The 14,925-nt window shown below is 40.9% G+C and overlaps 1 protein-coding gene across 2 annotated transcripts in view; it reads left to right on the top strand.

Annotated features, from left to right (window-relative positions):
- The first annotated feature begins 12 nt into the window (after positions 1 to 12).
- The window catches only part of LOC147328576 (ras and Rab interactor 2-like), a 38,495-nt gene continuing 23,582 nt past the window's right edge, over positions 13 to 14,925 (top strand). For both annotated transcript variants that reach the window (XM_086297058.1, XM_086297059.1), the window contains exons 1-2: positions 13 to 176; positions 10,176 to 10,311. In XM_086297058.1, the coding sequence (XP_086153184.1) occupies positions 10,243 to 10,311 (69 nt within the window). In that variant the 5' untranslated portion in view covers positions 13 to 176; positions 10,176 to 10,242. The remainder of the gene's footprint in view (positions 177 to 10,175; positions 10,312 to 14,925) is intronic.

Raw genomic sequence — 14,925 nt, 5'->3', positions numbered from 1 at the left:
GTGTCTCCAACACCTCAGCTGTCTAACCCCGAAGTCTCCGTTAAAGGATGTAACCGACAGACACTGGGGGGGACCAGAAGCTCCTCGGTGCCGTCGGACAAACCGAAACATCCCGGAGGGTTTTTATCATGGACAAAAGCAGCAGTAACACACCGACTTAGATCAACCACAGTAAGGTTAGTGGACGCAGTAGTTCTAAAACTTTCAGGAAACGCAGGACATGTTAAAATGTTTGCAGACACGGGTGACGGGAGTTTTCCTCCCGTGCTGCAGAGGAACAGCGACACATGCGCTAAAGTCTGTTTATTCTGCGCACTTTGTTTACACGGGGCGCCTTTTCGCTTCCTTCTGCAGCGGCATCGCTAAAATAAGCTGATTTTATCACAGCAGAAGCATTTTGTAAAGTTCACATGAGGCTGAGCTGCTTTTCCATCATGAACTGAAAGCATAAAGCTGCTGGTAAAAGTAAACACATGTTCATGGCTGTAAATCAAACTGCGACTTCAAAGCTTTGGATTTTTCTTTCAAATATGATAAAACCCAGACGTAAAAGTTTTACTTTAGGCACTGTAGAAACCATCACACTCTTCTTTGTCTTAAAAACACAAGATCCCCTCAGGGTGCTTTACTTTTTGGACCTTTCCACTCTTTCTTCTACTCTGACCCTTTGATGCCCCTGTGAAGCCAAAACAAATTCTGAAATATAGTAAATCTCTTTGTCCCCAGTGCCAGGCTAGCAGGGTTTAAACGTAAAAAAAAGCTTTCTGACCAAGGCCAGATGATTTAATGGGTGTTGTGGTGAGCGGCAAGTTTTAATACAAAGAATAATTTTATTTCTACGGCACTTTGGAAAACACAGAGCTAGAAAGAGCTTCACAGTGTAAATAAAAACTTGGTTTAAAACAATTAACAGACGTGATAGGCTGAGGAAGGTTGTTCCAGGGTTTGGGGGCTACACTACAAACTCAATGTGATCACCTCTGGTTTTAAAATCAGAGCGTGGGACAGTAATGAGACCATGATTGGCTGATCGAAGAGGTTGGTTCCAGCAATTAGGTCTTTATATGTTAATATGTGTATATATGTTATATATATAATATATGTTAATAACAGGAATTTAAAGATTATTCTGAATTTCAGTGGGTGCCAGTGAAGAGATCCATAAATAAGTGGGATATGTGAGCACTGGCTAGTTTTCTTATCAGCCGTGTTGCTGCTCTCTGCACTAATGGGAGGCTATGGAGGACTGAGAGATACACGTGAAGAGAGAATTACAATAATCAAGGCCAGAGAAAAGTTCCAGATGATTAAATAGGAAAGGAACTGATTGAAAGGTTTGACGTATTTGCAGTATCTCTGACATGAGGGAAACAAGGGTGAGCTGAGAGATGTGAGATTCAAAATTCGGATGCTGGTCAAAGATGATGCAGAGGTTCTGAGTAGATGATTTGATGGTGCTGGCAAGAGCTACTGTACTGACCTCCTAGGGAAAAGTGTCCGTGCCAAACATAAAATCCTCAGTTTTACTATAAATGAGATGAAGGAAACTTTGATACGTCTAACAAAGAACGGCAGAAAATCATTCACTGAGGCATGAGAGGCTGCTGAGGATGTTGGGCTTAACAGAAAAGCATAGCTGTGTATCGTCTGCATACAATTGGCAGGAGATTCCATTAAACCCGTTATTTTAGGTTTTGAAGTTTAATATGTCACAAAGAATGATATATTTAGTCATAGAGGAGAAAAGGACAAGAGAAGGGATTGACACAAAAGTTCTGTGTGCGGACAATTTCATGCAAAGATTTTATCCTTATTAAAAAAGGCTTCATTTTCAAAGCTGAAGTTGTACTGTGAATGTTACTGTTCATTTTCCAGTGAGGTGCGTATGTCTAACGATAGAAGAAAGAACAAAGCTGTCATTCCCAGAGGGCTGTGACGGGATGATTTGTGCAGGTTTATAGCAGCGAGTCCGTCAGCAAACATGTTGATGATATTTAACCTTTTCAGGAAGATTCTCAGCTACTGCTCTGCTAAATGTGACACAACTGAAAAAAAGGTCATAAAAATAATTTTAACAATGTTTGTGAGAGGCGTCGTCTTCACTTCCCTTTTCACTTCACAGTTTATGAATGTGACAAACACACAAATGTGGATATATATGTTTTATATATATATCTATAAAACATATAGATGTGTTATATATAAAAAATGTATAACACATAAACCACCATAAGCACAGATGATAGGTTGGCTATGACTGTATGCATAGACAAGTTCTTCTTTATCTGTACATGCAAAACAAACTAATCGTACTAGACTAATGAGAAAAATGTAAATACATGTCAGACGGTGCACCTTATTATACACTAACAGTGATAATAATAATAATAGTGAAACAATGGAAAAATAGCTACCTTTCCTTGCTCTACCAAATGAGTTACCTCACTCGCTTTATGAAAAACGTATTAATCCTTCCTCAGCTGTGATCCTTTTATTCCCTGCAATAATTTTCGCACAGTCCCTCACTTGTTTAATCCACAGGTTGGATTTTGTGGGGGTTTTCCTGAAATTGAAAGAATTTCTGTATCTGGTGGCAACATGTCCCAGCTCGCTTTCACAACTGCAGGAAGTGATTCTATCCAAAAACATGTCTGCACCTAAATGCATATCCGACTCTTTCTTTCCTAAACAAATAGTTAGCTGATGTTTTTTAGAAGAGGCCTAATAAGCTCCCAATTTCCTCATCTAAGCTTCTTTGGAATCTGTTAAGGAGATTAGTTTTACTGCATTTTTGGCACTTTGCACCCTTTCTACATGCTGCACAGGGGAAATGACTCAGCAAAAAGGTTTTTAAATGAGAAATAACTCGCCAGATTGTCAGATTTGGGTTATGAAGCTGATGTTGTTTTTGTCTGCATTGGCTTTAGAAGAACAGAGTTTTTGTTTAAATCACATCTGCCCGCACCTTCAAGGCAGAACTGAAAACTCCAAACAGGTTTATGGAAAGTGACGTCATGCTGGCTGGACGGGGAAACGGCCGCTCGGGTTGGTGTGAGAGTAAAGCGTCCGGTTGGGGATGTTAACACTGAGCGCTTTGATTGCAGCCTCACTGATGTCCGCTGTGATCCTGCAGAAACGCGCTGGGTTCTGGTTTTCCCATTTTGGCTTTGCGCTGACTGTATGTGTTATTTCACAAAGATTTCAAGTAAAGAAAAAGTCTCTGGTTGAACATTTAAATGCCAGAATTTATCTACCAAACTCATTTGTTTCATTTGTCTTGAGGGAATTCAAGTGTTTAAACATTTCCATGACTCGATTGGTTACCGTACATAATATTACAGCCACTGATAATAGAGAATAGACCAGAATTATTCTTCAAGGAAACAACATTGATTGCATTCATCGTAATGAATCATTGCAGCATCTTAGTACCTACAGTGGGGGAAATAATTCCAATATTTGCTGAATTTGTAAGTTTGCTCACCTACAAAGAAATAATTTTATTTTAATCACCTAAAAGTTTGATTTGATTTGCTTGTTACTGAGTATAATGAGTATTTAATCACATGCAAAACATGACTTATTACTTGATGGAGAAACCCTTAAAGCAGTAAGATGTTACTTGGTCAGGTTTGCAGACTTCTCAGGAGAGATTTGGGCCTCAACTCACCACAAACTCTCTGAATCATTCAGGTTTCTTATTTGCCGTTTGTCACTTTGAAGCTTGAGGTCTGGAGGCTGGCTAGGCCACTTCGTGAAAGGCCTTCTTCTTTAGCTCCCTGTTGTTGCTGTGGTAGTATGTAGGCCCATCGTCTGCGTGAGGAAAGGAGCTTCTTGTCCAAGATGTGACATACGTATCGTGACCTATTGGCCCCTCAATCCAGCAAAGTCATCCTGTACACTAAGCAGAAAAACAGCCCAAAGCATGACGTTTCCTCTCCGTGCTTGACTGTGAGGATGCTTCTTCAGCTGCTTGCTGCCATATGTGTGTTTTAATCTATAATAAGTAAGCCTGCAAAACTGCAAAGTGCTCATTCAAAAATCATTACAGTCACAATGTTAAATGCACTGCTGCTATTACTGTATCGTGAGTCTTTGTGTTTTAGGGAGATGAGGTCCTCTTCTGCTGAGAAACACCTCCAGATGCTGATTCTGGGAGAAGAGTCTTACATTTATGTCCTACAGACACAGAAGGAAAACAAAATGTGTTTAACTTAAATTAAGGGTTCTCGTTCTCTCCCATGCATTCTTTGTGATTTTTATCTCATGAATATGTCAAATTTTGGCTGAGCTACAATAAAATTATTGGGGTATTTTTCTAGAGAGGGAAGTCTTGTGTAAATTCAACATAATGTGGATTTATGTTGATGTTTTGTCTTTGATGACAGAACTTTCAAACCTGTTTCAAACACATTTTTCATATATGTGTATATGATATGAAATATACACCTGATTATAGGAACTACTCATAACTAAAGCAGTTTGGAGGTGCTGGTAGGCAGATTTGGCACAGCTGGCCAGCTATTTTTCAGTTTTCACACGTCATGTTAAGCCAATTCTAGCCAGCTTCTAGATGCACTTTGTCTTTGAGGCCACATCTTAAGCACTGGTTACAGGCTGGTTTGGGTTGACGGGAGTTTCTAGTGTTTGTTTACCCTTCTCTTCCTTATCTCATTTGGAAATTCCCAAACTATCTGCTCCATCTTCTGCCCCTTTATCTTCCTTTCTAGTCTGGTAAAGTCCGAGCGTTTGCACCGAGGAGCTCACAGCTCAGCTCCATCCAGTGTTTCTGTTACTAATTTAAAGGGGAGCAGCACAGGGAAAAATATCCAGGCTTTTCTCAGCTGACCTTTCGTTTGGAAAGTTTTGGCTGGGCGTTGCTGGTGCCTGACACAGTTTCTAACCATGATTTAATCCTGTGGCACTCTGATTATATGTGAAGCTGGATTTGTCTGATTGGCACTTTGAGTATTTTCAGGAGTCTCTTAAAGCTGTGATTAGAGGTCAGGCTGTTGGTCCACTTGGTGTTTGACTGACAAGAGATTCATAAACAGCTCATGGAAAAAATGAGAGTAATCCAACCCTTCTGTCCTCCTTTTAAAAATCTGTGAGTGATCAGATTCTTCAGGTCCTCCCTGGGCCAGTGGGTTCAGCTGAACTCACCAACAACCACTGCTCTGCTCTGCAGCCACAAAGAGCTCACTTAATCATCTTCCTCTACTGTAGTCGATCCTTTTTAAACAACTCCTTTGCCCTGTTTTGATTAAATGTACCTTTCAAATCAAATGCCCTCCAAATGGCTGTTTCCTGCATACACCCACACCATCATCTGGTTTGCCTCAGAGCGATAACATGACCCACGTGTGGGAGTTCTTATCTGCAGCTGCCTGCAGCCCCCCATCGCCATGCTCTGCTGTTCTGACAGCATCACGGACCCTGTTTGCCTTTTTGTTTGTCTGTTGAGAGTTTGAGTAAAGTCACACTTCATGCCGTCTTTGACAGTTTGAATAAAAACCCACTGGAAAGACATTTACAGACCGGCTGTAAAGAGAAGTGAGAAAATATCACGCAGTTTCACAGCAGTTTGAAACATTAAATGAATATTTTCCATTTTTATAGGTTGAACATGGTTGGATGGGTTAGTGTTGGAGTGCATCAAACAGATGATAGTTACTGTTTGCTATTGTATTGTATGCACTCTGAAGCTTTAACATTAGTATTTTAAATGCTGTTATTGTTTTTGAAGCCAGATGTTGTTAGCTAATGCTATCAAGCTTGGTTAGCAAGCTGCATTTCTTAACAACGGGAGTCCAAGCGGAGACACACATATTGGCTAATTAGGACTAATTAACATACAAAACCCAAGAAATTCACTCATTAGATCTGAGGCACAAACTCCTTTGATGATCTGTACAACACAGCAGCTTTAATATTAGTCCAGTAAGATCATATGAAGTCTGTGGTTCGCTTCCACTGTTAACACATAAGAAGCATTAAAAGTTGAGTTCTATTGTGTGAACTGGAAATTGTTATCCATACTTTATTTCATCACATCTGGATTCTTGTAATTAGTGGTTTACTTAGGTAAACTTCCTTGGAACATCTGCAGGTTGTTCAGAGCGCTGCTGCGAGGCCTCACATGTCACACTGTTGCTCATTCAGTTGCATTGACTTCACGTCAACTTCAAACTCCACTTACTTTTAGAACTCTGCATGGACGAGTAGAAGCATATATCAGTGAACTTTTACACCCATACATCCCCAGCAGGTCCCTGAGGTCATGTGACCAGGACCTGCTGGCTGAGACCTAAAGGAGACAGAGCTTTTACAAGAGTGACCTCCGACTCTTGAACTCTCTCCCACCGAGCCTGAGATCTGTGGACTCTGCTTTTGAGGAACTTTTTACTTGGATGTTTAAGCTGTTTTCCTGTCGACCATTCTTTGATATTATCTTGAAAAGTGCCATATAAATAGAATTTTATTACTTTAAACACTTTCATTTCACTCGAATTTTAACCCTTTGCACTGTTGTTGTGTTATAATAGTAGTGCTGACTATGTTTTGTAGCTTGCGTTGCGTGAATGATCCTGTTATCAGTGTGGCACAGAGCTTCATTCCTGACTGCAGTCAGATGGAAAATTCAACACCACAGAGCTGAATACAGTGTGACTGTAACAAGCTACGGTTTGGGTGAATTGTTATGGTTGAGTGCCTTTAGCATGAATTCTTTTAATGCCCAGTTGACAGTAAAAAAACATGGACGTATCTTCCAGGACAGAAAAAATAAAGTGAAATGATTTGAAATAAACTTGCGTTCTGGCTGAAGGCCATCGGATGGCGAAAGCTGTGGTTGAAAAACATTTCCGGTCCTGGGAAAACGGCATTCCAACCCCTGACATCTGTAAACACTTTCCTGCTGCATTAATGGGCTCAGTCACTCATTTCGGTCCATTTTGTAGATCTTGGTCATGGTATGCTTCAAAACAGAGGATTATCCGTGGTATGCTCACTGGCTAATGCCCTATAATTGAAACCGAGATGGTAACAGTGAAAACGTTCATCGTAGTGCTCCAAAAGGAGACTTTAGAAACAAATCTCTGACATTACGGCAACTACAGCTGTGGGTTCGTGGTTTTGTAGAAGTCTGGGGAAAGACGAGCCACCTCTGGTGATTTTATGGGCTCACTTCTGGTTAGTTTTCGAACGAGGATCGTCTGGGGGTGATAATTTTACTTGCTGTATTGCTTGAGAAATTTCCTGAATTTTCCTCCCTGAAGGACGTTTTCAAATAGCTTTTTTTTTTTTTTTTTAAATCATCTGGATCATAGTTTCAGTGCCAGGTCTCTGTCTTATAATTTCTTTCTTAGGTTGGAAGCTCTCACAAAAAAAAGGTGATTTTTGATGGAGCTGTTAAGAGGTGCTCATCTTGTTTTCCTACATTACCCAGCATGCTCTGTGATCCATCAGCTGCTCAGAGGTTTGTGTTGTGGAAACACATTTATCAGATTTCATTGGCACGTCAGCTATTATCACACCTTTTACCAAATCGACAGCAGAAGAAGACAAAGAAAGTAAAGTTCACGTCATGTGTGTTTCTCCTGACATTCTTTCGTTTGTCAAAATGAAACCACGATGGCTGAAGCAGGCGATCGGTTCTGTTTAGAGAACATCAGGAAATGGGTGCAGTCTCTGCACAGTTTATATTAGAGCTTAACCAGCATTTGTTTGACTTCACTGTGGGTTATTCAGGCTGTAACTAACAAGTATTGCTCAGTCAGTATTAACTTTCAGTCATTAGAATCATTTTATTCTTGTTTTGTCTGTAATAAAACCCACAGCAGCCAAACCCTGTTGCAGCATAACTTAGAGATGATTCAGGGTCTTCTTTGCATGTCTGACTGAAGCATTCAAACATCATCACTGAAATACGACGGAGAACATCTGAACGTCGTCACTTCAGAAGCCAGATTCAGAAATAATCCCTGCAGAGCAATTTCCTGTATGTAACTGATTAATGCTTTTCTTTCTGCTGTAACATCTTTAAATTCATGGCTACATGTATTAAGCTGTTGTTTTATCACCTTGTAAACTTTTTGATTCATCTTAGCAAACAAATCTGATTTCCAATATAGACTGTATATAAAAGATGGATGAGATGTCTCCTGTCCAAACAGTGTGATGAAACAGGCGCTGCCCTGTGTGCTGCTGACACAGCACTTGGACTTGAGCCATTGCACTAGTATATTTATCCCAGTAGTTTGGAAATTCCCAGGTTAGAGCAGCCAAAGAAAACCCTCGAGTAACCAAACAGTTTCAGTGACTAAGATGACCTCATTTATGACCCCATTATATTTCATACAGAAGAAATTTTCTGTAACAATATTGTAACAATAGAGTTTATAGTTCTGCATTAAATCTATAGATGCGCTGTAGCCACAAACCTTACAACATAACCTGTGCTGTAACCTGAACTGCTCCTCCCTAAAGTGTCACGACATCCTGCACAGATGTAAATGCTGGGAATAGCCTCCATCACTTGTAGATAAACAGCAGAGTCATAAATTCATTGAAAAGTTACCTAAAAACTCTTTTCTTAACATGTTCCAACATAATGTACCGTGCATAATAAATGTGACAAATGTCAATAAAAAACAAGAAAACATAAATATTAAAAAATCTGTCAAAACCCCCAAATTTTAAACATTATTGCATAACAACAATGATGATTCTGGGTTGTAGATGTAACATTAGGATATTTTGCAGCAGTAAATCATCCTGCTGCCGGTTTGTTATCTGTGGTGGAATAATATATAAAAAAACAAAGCTTCTTTCTATTGTCCTTGAAACACAAAGGGTCCATTTTTGTAAACTTGTAGTTTCCCAAATTTATGATAGGAAACATTTTTATGATTAAAAATATCCCAAATGCCGCCCCCCTCCAAAGTTGCATGAAAGGAGTTGAGTTAGGCATCCGATTGCAATGCCTCCTGCGTGTGGCGCTCTGAGCATGTCCTAAGAAGAAGGCTCTGGGGCAAACTCGGGACACGCCGGAGAGATCGTATCTCTGAGCTGGCCTGGGAACGCCCCTGTGTTCCTCCGACTGAACTGGAGGAAGTGGCTGAGGAGAGGGAGGTCTGAACCTCGGCCCTGGATAAGTGATAGAAAATGGACAGTTGGATGGTTAAAGGCTCGTGTAATAAAATGTCTCAATAAGTAAAATTAAATAAAAGTCAGTAAAAATACAAATTTAAATATGATACAATAAATCAGTGTTTAAAAACCTGATAAAAATATAATTGAATCAGAGCAGTACTGCAGACAAATACATGAAGATTCATAGTTTTATTCAAACTGTTGCACCAGGATATGTTCTGTATTATATTTCATTGAACTGAGGGTGGGTTCGTTGAGGCACCATGAAGTGTGGATGAGCTGGTCGTCACTTTCCTGACCTGAACCTGTGAACTGTCTCTGGTTTTTTATTTCCTCCCCCTCAGTCTGTGATGGTGGTGGTCGGGTTAGAGGGATGGGGTGGGGGGGTGAGGGGTGGGGCTAATGGCTTCCTGTCTGAGGGAGATAAAAGTGGATGTGGAGACTGACGGACAAATGGCGCATCGCCCTGATTCACCAGGACTATGAACCTCTGCAGGAAAGGAAAGTGCTAGTCTTAATAGTTTCAGCCTGGCTGCAGAGAAGGGCAGGTCGAGAGACAAAGAGACAAAGATAAAGACCATAAAAGAGATTTTAAAAATGTGAAGGTGCAGGCCTGTTTCTGTTTTCACTTTATGGAAGTTAAAAACCACCAGACATTTACGTTTTCTCATATTTGGAGACGTTAATTTTTGATGGGTGGGGAAGGAAAGCAGCTGTGTTGGAACTGAGGCTGTCCGGGATGGAAAATAAATTATGAATGACGGGATGAGGACATGAGAACAGGATGAAGGAATGAAGAGAGTGAAAATGTGATACGGTGAGGAAACGGTGGAGACAGGTAATCAGAGGACAGCAGTTCAGCCCAAAATAAAAAAGGGGGAGGGGAGGAGGGGAGGAGAGTGACAATCAAAGATTCCCAGCAGACGAGCATCACTGTAACCCCGACTGTGGCCGAAACTGGAATTTCCTCTGGGTGCACCACAGCTCAAGTGTCTGAAGTGAAACACGTTTGTGTCCCACAGAGCGCCAGCCTCTGCAGACGCTGACCTAAAAGGAAGAAGGACCGAGTCCTGCTGACAGGAAGACAACATGGCCTCCAGCTCGCAACCCAGAAATCCTTCCTGTGGTCTCAGAGACAGGAGCAGCAGTTTCTTTAAGGTAAGGACTGGACAGCTCTGTGGAGACATAGCAGAACAAAGATCATGCAGAAAAGTAAGTCATCACATTTGTGTGGCAGATGCTGAATTTTATGAAACTATTTAAACAATTTTTTTTTTTACCTTTTGGATTAATTGAACAAACAAACTGTAGCTGAGATGATTTAGATTAAGGGTGATGTGAAAACCGAGGTAACTGGTTGATTGGACGGATCAGGACAGGAAACGATGAATGTCTGTTTCATATTTGAAACTTATTTACACATTCAATTCAATACAACTTTGTTTACATATCACCAAGTCACAACAACGGTTGCCTCAAAGTGCTTTATATCGAAAGGTAAACACCCTACAATAATACAAAGAAAATAGACAAAACCCAACAATCATATAACTCCCTGTGAGCAAGCGCTTTGGCGACAGTGGGGAGGAAAAACTCCTGTTTTACAAGAAGAAACCTCAGAGCAGAACCAGGCTCAGGGAGGGGCGGGGCCATCTGCTGTGACAGGTTCTGGGTTTGGGGGAGGAAGTGAGGACAGAGACATGCTGTGGAAGAGAGCCAGAGATTAATAATAACTAATGATTAAATGCAGAGAGGTGTGTAAACACATATCAGATAAATAGTCACAGATGTTGGCTGTGAAAACAAAAAGTCCACCCACCTGTTCATACCTTCTGGTGCAGCCAATCAGAAGAAAGTTGCCTTAAAGAGGAGGAGTTAAAGCAGCTCGTTTTAGACAGGAGATGAAGATAAAGAAGGCTTATGTTGAACATTTAGTTATGCAAAGCTGCCCCAGTAGAGTTTAGAATAAAAACATGAAAGTGAACAAGAATTTTTGCTTTAAGCTACAAACTGGTGTCATAAAAGGTTCCCCGCTGGCAGCAGCTGTTCAGCTGGTTATCATGCACACCCCTCAGCATAACTAACATAATTATTCTGTTGATAATTAAGTATTTTTCTGAGTGTTTTAAACTGCTATCACATTTCTTCTTCTTCCTCCTCCTCTCGAGTTGCCACAGCAGATGATCTGCTGCCATATCACCCCAGCAACCTCCTCTGTCACACCAGCCTCCTTCATGTCCTCCTTCACTACATCCATGGACCGTCTCTGTGGTCTTTTTCTTTTCCTGGCAGCTCCATCTTCAGCATCCTTCGCCCAGTGTCCCCTCACTATTCCTCCTCTGCCAAACCATATATCAGCCAGGTCTCTCCCTCTACCTGTCATTTCCCCCTTTTATTTAAGTTTGCCACCAAATACACCTTCCCTCTCTCCTCCTGCACTGTCTTCATCCAGCAGGAGCTCAGTTTTTTCTGGCGCCCTGCTGTTCGACAGCAATGGTGCTGGTTTCTGATGATCTTGAATATCTGAATGTTTGATTTGGGAAAGATTCCAGGCTTGGGATCTTGCATATAGTTTCTTTTAAAAAAGTTTTGATTGGCCACATTTATCTATTGACAATCACAAATAATTTCATAGACCCCTGTTCAGTAATCTTTTTTCTTCTTACCATTTTTGAGACAGACTCATGAATGTCTTCATGATTTTTTTTTATTAGTATTTTTAAAGCACTCATCAGAGTCTGTTTGGATTTATGCACTCTGGGATTTCTTTATCCTGTTGAGGTTTTATCTTAACTTTAAATTCTCACCATTATTAATTCTGACTAAGCACTTTTCCTTCATATAATCAGGAAATATGGACTGTTGACTGATGAAATACCAAAGTGGATCAGTGTGTTTGACAGTTTTCCTCCACTTTCTGCCATGCATCGAAGAAGTTCTGGAAATGAACAAAACCAGCTGCTCTTCCTGGCAGCCTGACAAACACACTCACAGGACTCATAAAAACCTCTCTCTGTCCACTCCTCTCTCTCCCTTTCATCTTCATCTTCTCCTAATTTCTTCTGTTTTCTTTCTCTTCTGCAATCAGTTGCATATTTTTGCTCCAAGTGTCACTCAGATGTGAAAACCTTTTCATGCAGTGCCTGTATGTACTGTTGTAGTCTTGTGTTATGAAAAGACCTGATCTATTTCTCGAGAGTTAACACATGACAGTAAATCTGTTTCCTCAGTCTTTCCTCATCTTTCAGTGCCCTAAACATTTTATTTTGTGTGTGAGCCTTGGTCAGTGTTAAACGGATTGTCCTAACCTTGTGGTATAAAACCCTGATTTAACTCTGAGGCTGACCTTTAACTTCATCTAATGCCTGAGCCACACAGGCCTAGATACTATTAAGCGACTTCTCCCTGGCAAATATGGGGTGTTAAGGGAAAACGTGTATTTCCCAACTGGTGATGAGTGGTTACTGCCTGTTGCTGGGTGAAATTGGTTGCAAAAATGGTGCAGCATTAAAAACCAGCCTATGATTGCTTCGGGGCTAGCAGATTGCCCCAACCGTCCGTTTGCACGGAAGATTGTAACATTTACTCTGCAAACTGTGGCAAAGCTTGAAAAAGTGAAGACCTGACATGAGAAACATTCACCTTCACAGTAAAAGATGTCCTTTGCGAGTATCTCTGCTATGGCAAGGTTTTACTTTTACTTTGAAGCCGATCCATGCCACAGCTTTCACAGTTTCACAACAGCTTGGAGAATATTAGGCAAGCGTTTGCAGACAACTGGACGTCTTCCTTGCTTCCAGCTACTGGAAACCACAGGATCTTCTAGCGCAGTGTTTCCCAACCACTGTGCTGCGGCACATAGGTGTGCCGTGGAAGATTATCTGGTTCCACCTGAGTAGTACTGATTAGTACTGATTAGTACTCTAAGTGATCAGCATAACAGGCAACACAGTTACATTCTTCTCCACTAGAGGGCAGTAAAACTACCTGCTCTAATTAAATGGCTTCTCAACTGCCAGTAAAACAGAAGAAGAGGAAGAAGAAATGACATAATAGCCGAGCTTTGAGACCACAGTGATAATAGCAATAGCAAAATTTTCAAAAAAATATTTGAAAAGAAAAGGTAGTCAGTCTGAGCTGGGTCCTGGAGAAAGTTACGATCCAGATGAAGCATGGGCAGTGGTCAGAAGAAAGCAATTCCTCTGTACCTGATGCACGGAGAAAAATGATCAATATGCTTGTTGTGACATTTTAGTTTTGTGGTGTGCCGTGTGATTTCTCTAATGTGAAATATGTGCCGTGGTTCCAAAATGTTGGGGAATGCTATTCTAGCACCACACTTTTCCCTGGTGACCAGTGGTTGTCAATGAGCAGTCTCTAGGCCTGTATGACTGGGACATGAGCACGTGCGTACAGGTAGATGGATTCATTTGTACCTTGCTTCATGAACCAGGGTTGTGTTCTCAGACAGCTGTTGTTTATAATGTTGGTCCAAATGTCACTGCAGCAAACCTTCATTTCTATGCTGATGATATAGTGATGCTCCTCTGCACCACCACAACAGGCTCCCAGCACCACCTGTGTGTGTGTGTGTGTGTGTGTGTGTGTGTGTGTGTGTGTGTGTGTGTGTGTGCCCCCTCTACTGGCAAGTCAGTTGTGTAAAAGAGATTTTTATATACAGTCTTTTAATGAAAAGTTGATTTTTCATGTAAAATCTTTTACATGCACGAGGTCATCTCTCCACTATGGTTTGATTCTGAAGCTGCCTTATATGTGCAAACTTTTTATTATTAGATTTTGTTTTTTTCTTCACACGTTGCACATTTCTCTGGCATTATGGTGCTTATACTTTAATTCTGCACCCCTGAAAGCCTACTAAGAATAACACTTGAAGCTCTTTTCTGTTCTGGGCAGTTTCTCCCAGAGGGCAGTGAGGATGGTCTCATTTCTGGCTTTGTAAAATGTGGGCTTTTAAAAAAAGAAAACAAAGATTTGTTAGTGATGTAACAAATCCTTATTATGTGTATTATGCCCACTAGCCCTGAAGTGATTGCATCAGCTCAGTTTATCTGTATGATATATCAGTGCCCTGCACAGAGGAATGAGTAAAACCCCTTTGAAAGTAAAAGAGACGTCTTTAGACCAGACCAGCAACTCAGAAACAAAGTCACACTTTTAATTTCCTTTGCAGCTTTTTCCATCTTTAATAACCCTGTGAAAGCGCTCTGTACGCGTCTGTGTGTCAAAACCAAACACATAGTTTCCCGTTGACTCCATCCATGGCTTTAACAGCAGCTCATGCAGTGAATCAATTACGTCTACGCATGCACACACACACACGTGCATTGCTGAAGGAGCTGTGTTTGAGCGCTTCAGTCTGCCTTTGCTCTGCATACCTGTGCTGTTAAGAATAAACTATAATGAATGAAAATAAACCCTATTTATAAAGCTCTACATCCATAAAAAAGCAGTGAGTGCTTTTTTATGGATGTGGGTTGTTTTTCTCTAAAGGTCATCAGTGTGACATAAGGCCTGTGTGGGTATCATCGTTAGAGTTCTCTGCCCAGATCCAGTCACTCAGCAGCGCTCATGCTCACTGACCTTCGTTTTATCGGTCAGGAATTTCCCATGTCTGCTCTTCTGGCTCACTTTCTACTTTCGCATTCATATAATTCAGTGCCCGTCTCAACAATATGTAATAACTAATGTTTCTCCTTCTTTCCGTCACTGGATAAACTCAGGATATGAGGCTCTGCAGAGAAAAAAAGTTCA

This window comes from Aulonocara sp. 'chitande type north' Nkhata Bay, linkage group LG6, assembly GCF_057382095.1.
Source record: "Aulonocara sp. 'chitande type north' Nkhata Bay isolate Kocher_YH1m ecotype deep benthic linkage group LG6, A_spYH_male_GT1.1, whole genome shotgun sequence".
NCBI classification, from domain to species: domain Eukaryota; kingdom Metazoa; phylum Chordata; class Actinopteri; order Cichliformes; family Cichlidae; genus Aulonocara; species Aulonocara sp. 'chitande type north' Nkhata Bay.
Note: the sequence above shows the minus strand (reverse complement) of the source record. Positions and strands in the feature narration are given on the sequence as shown.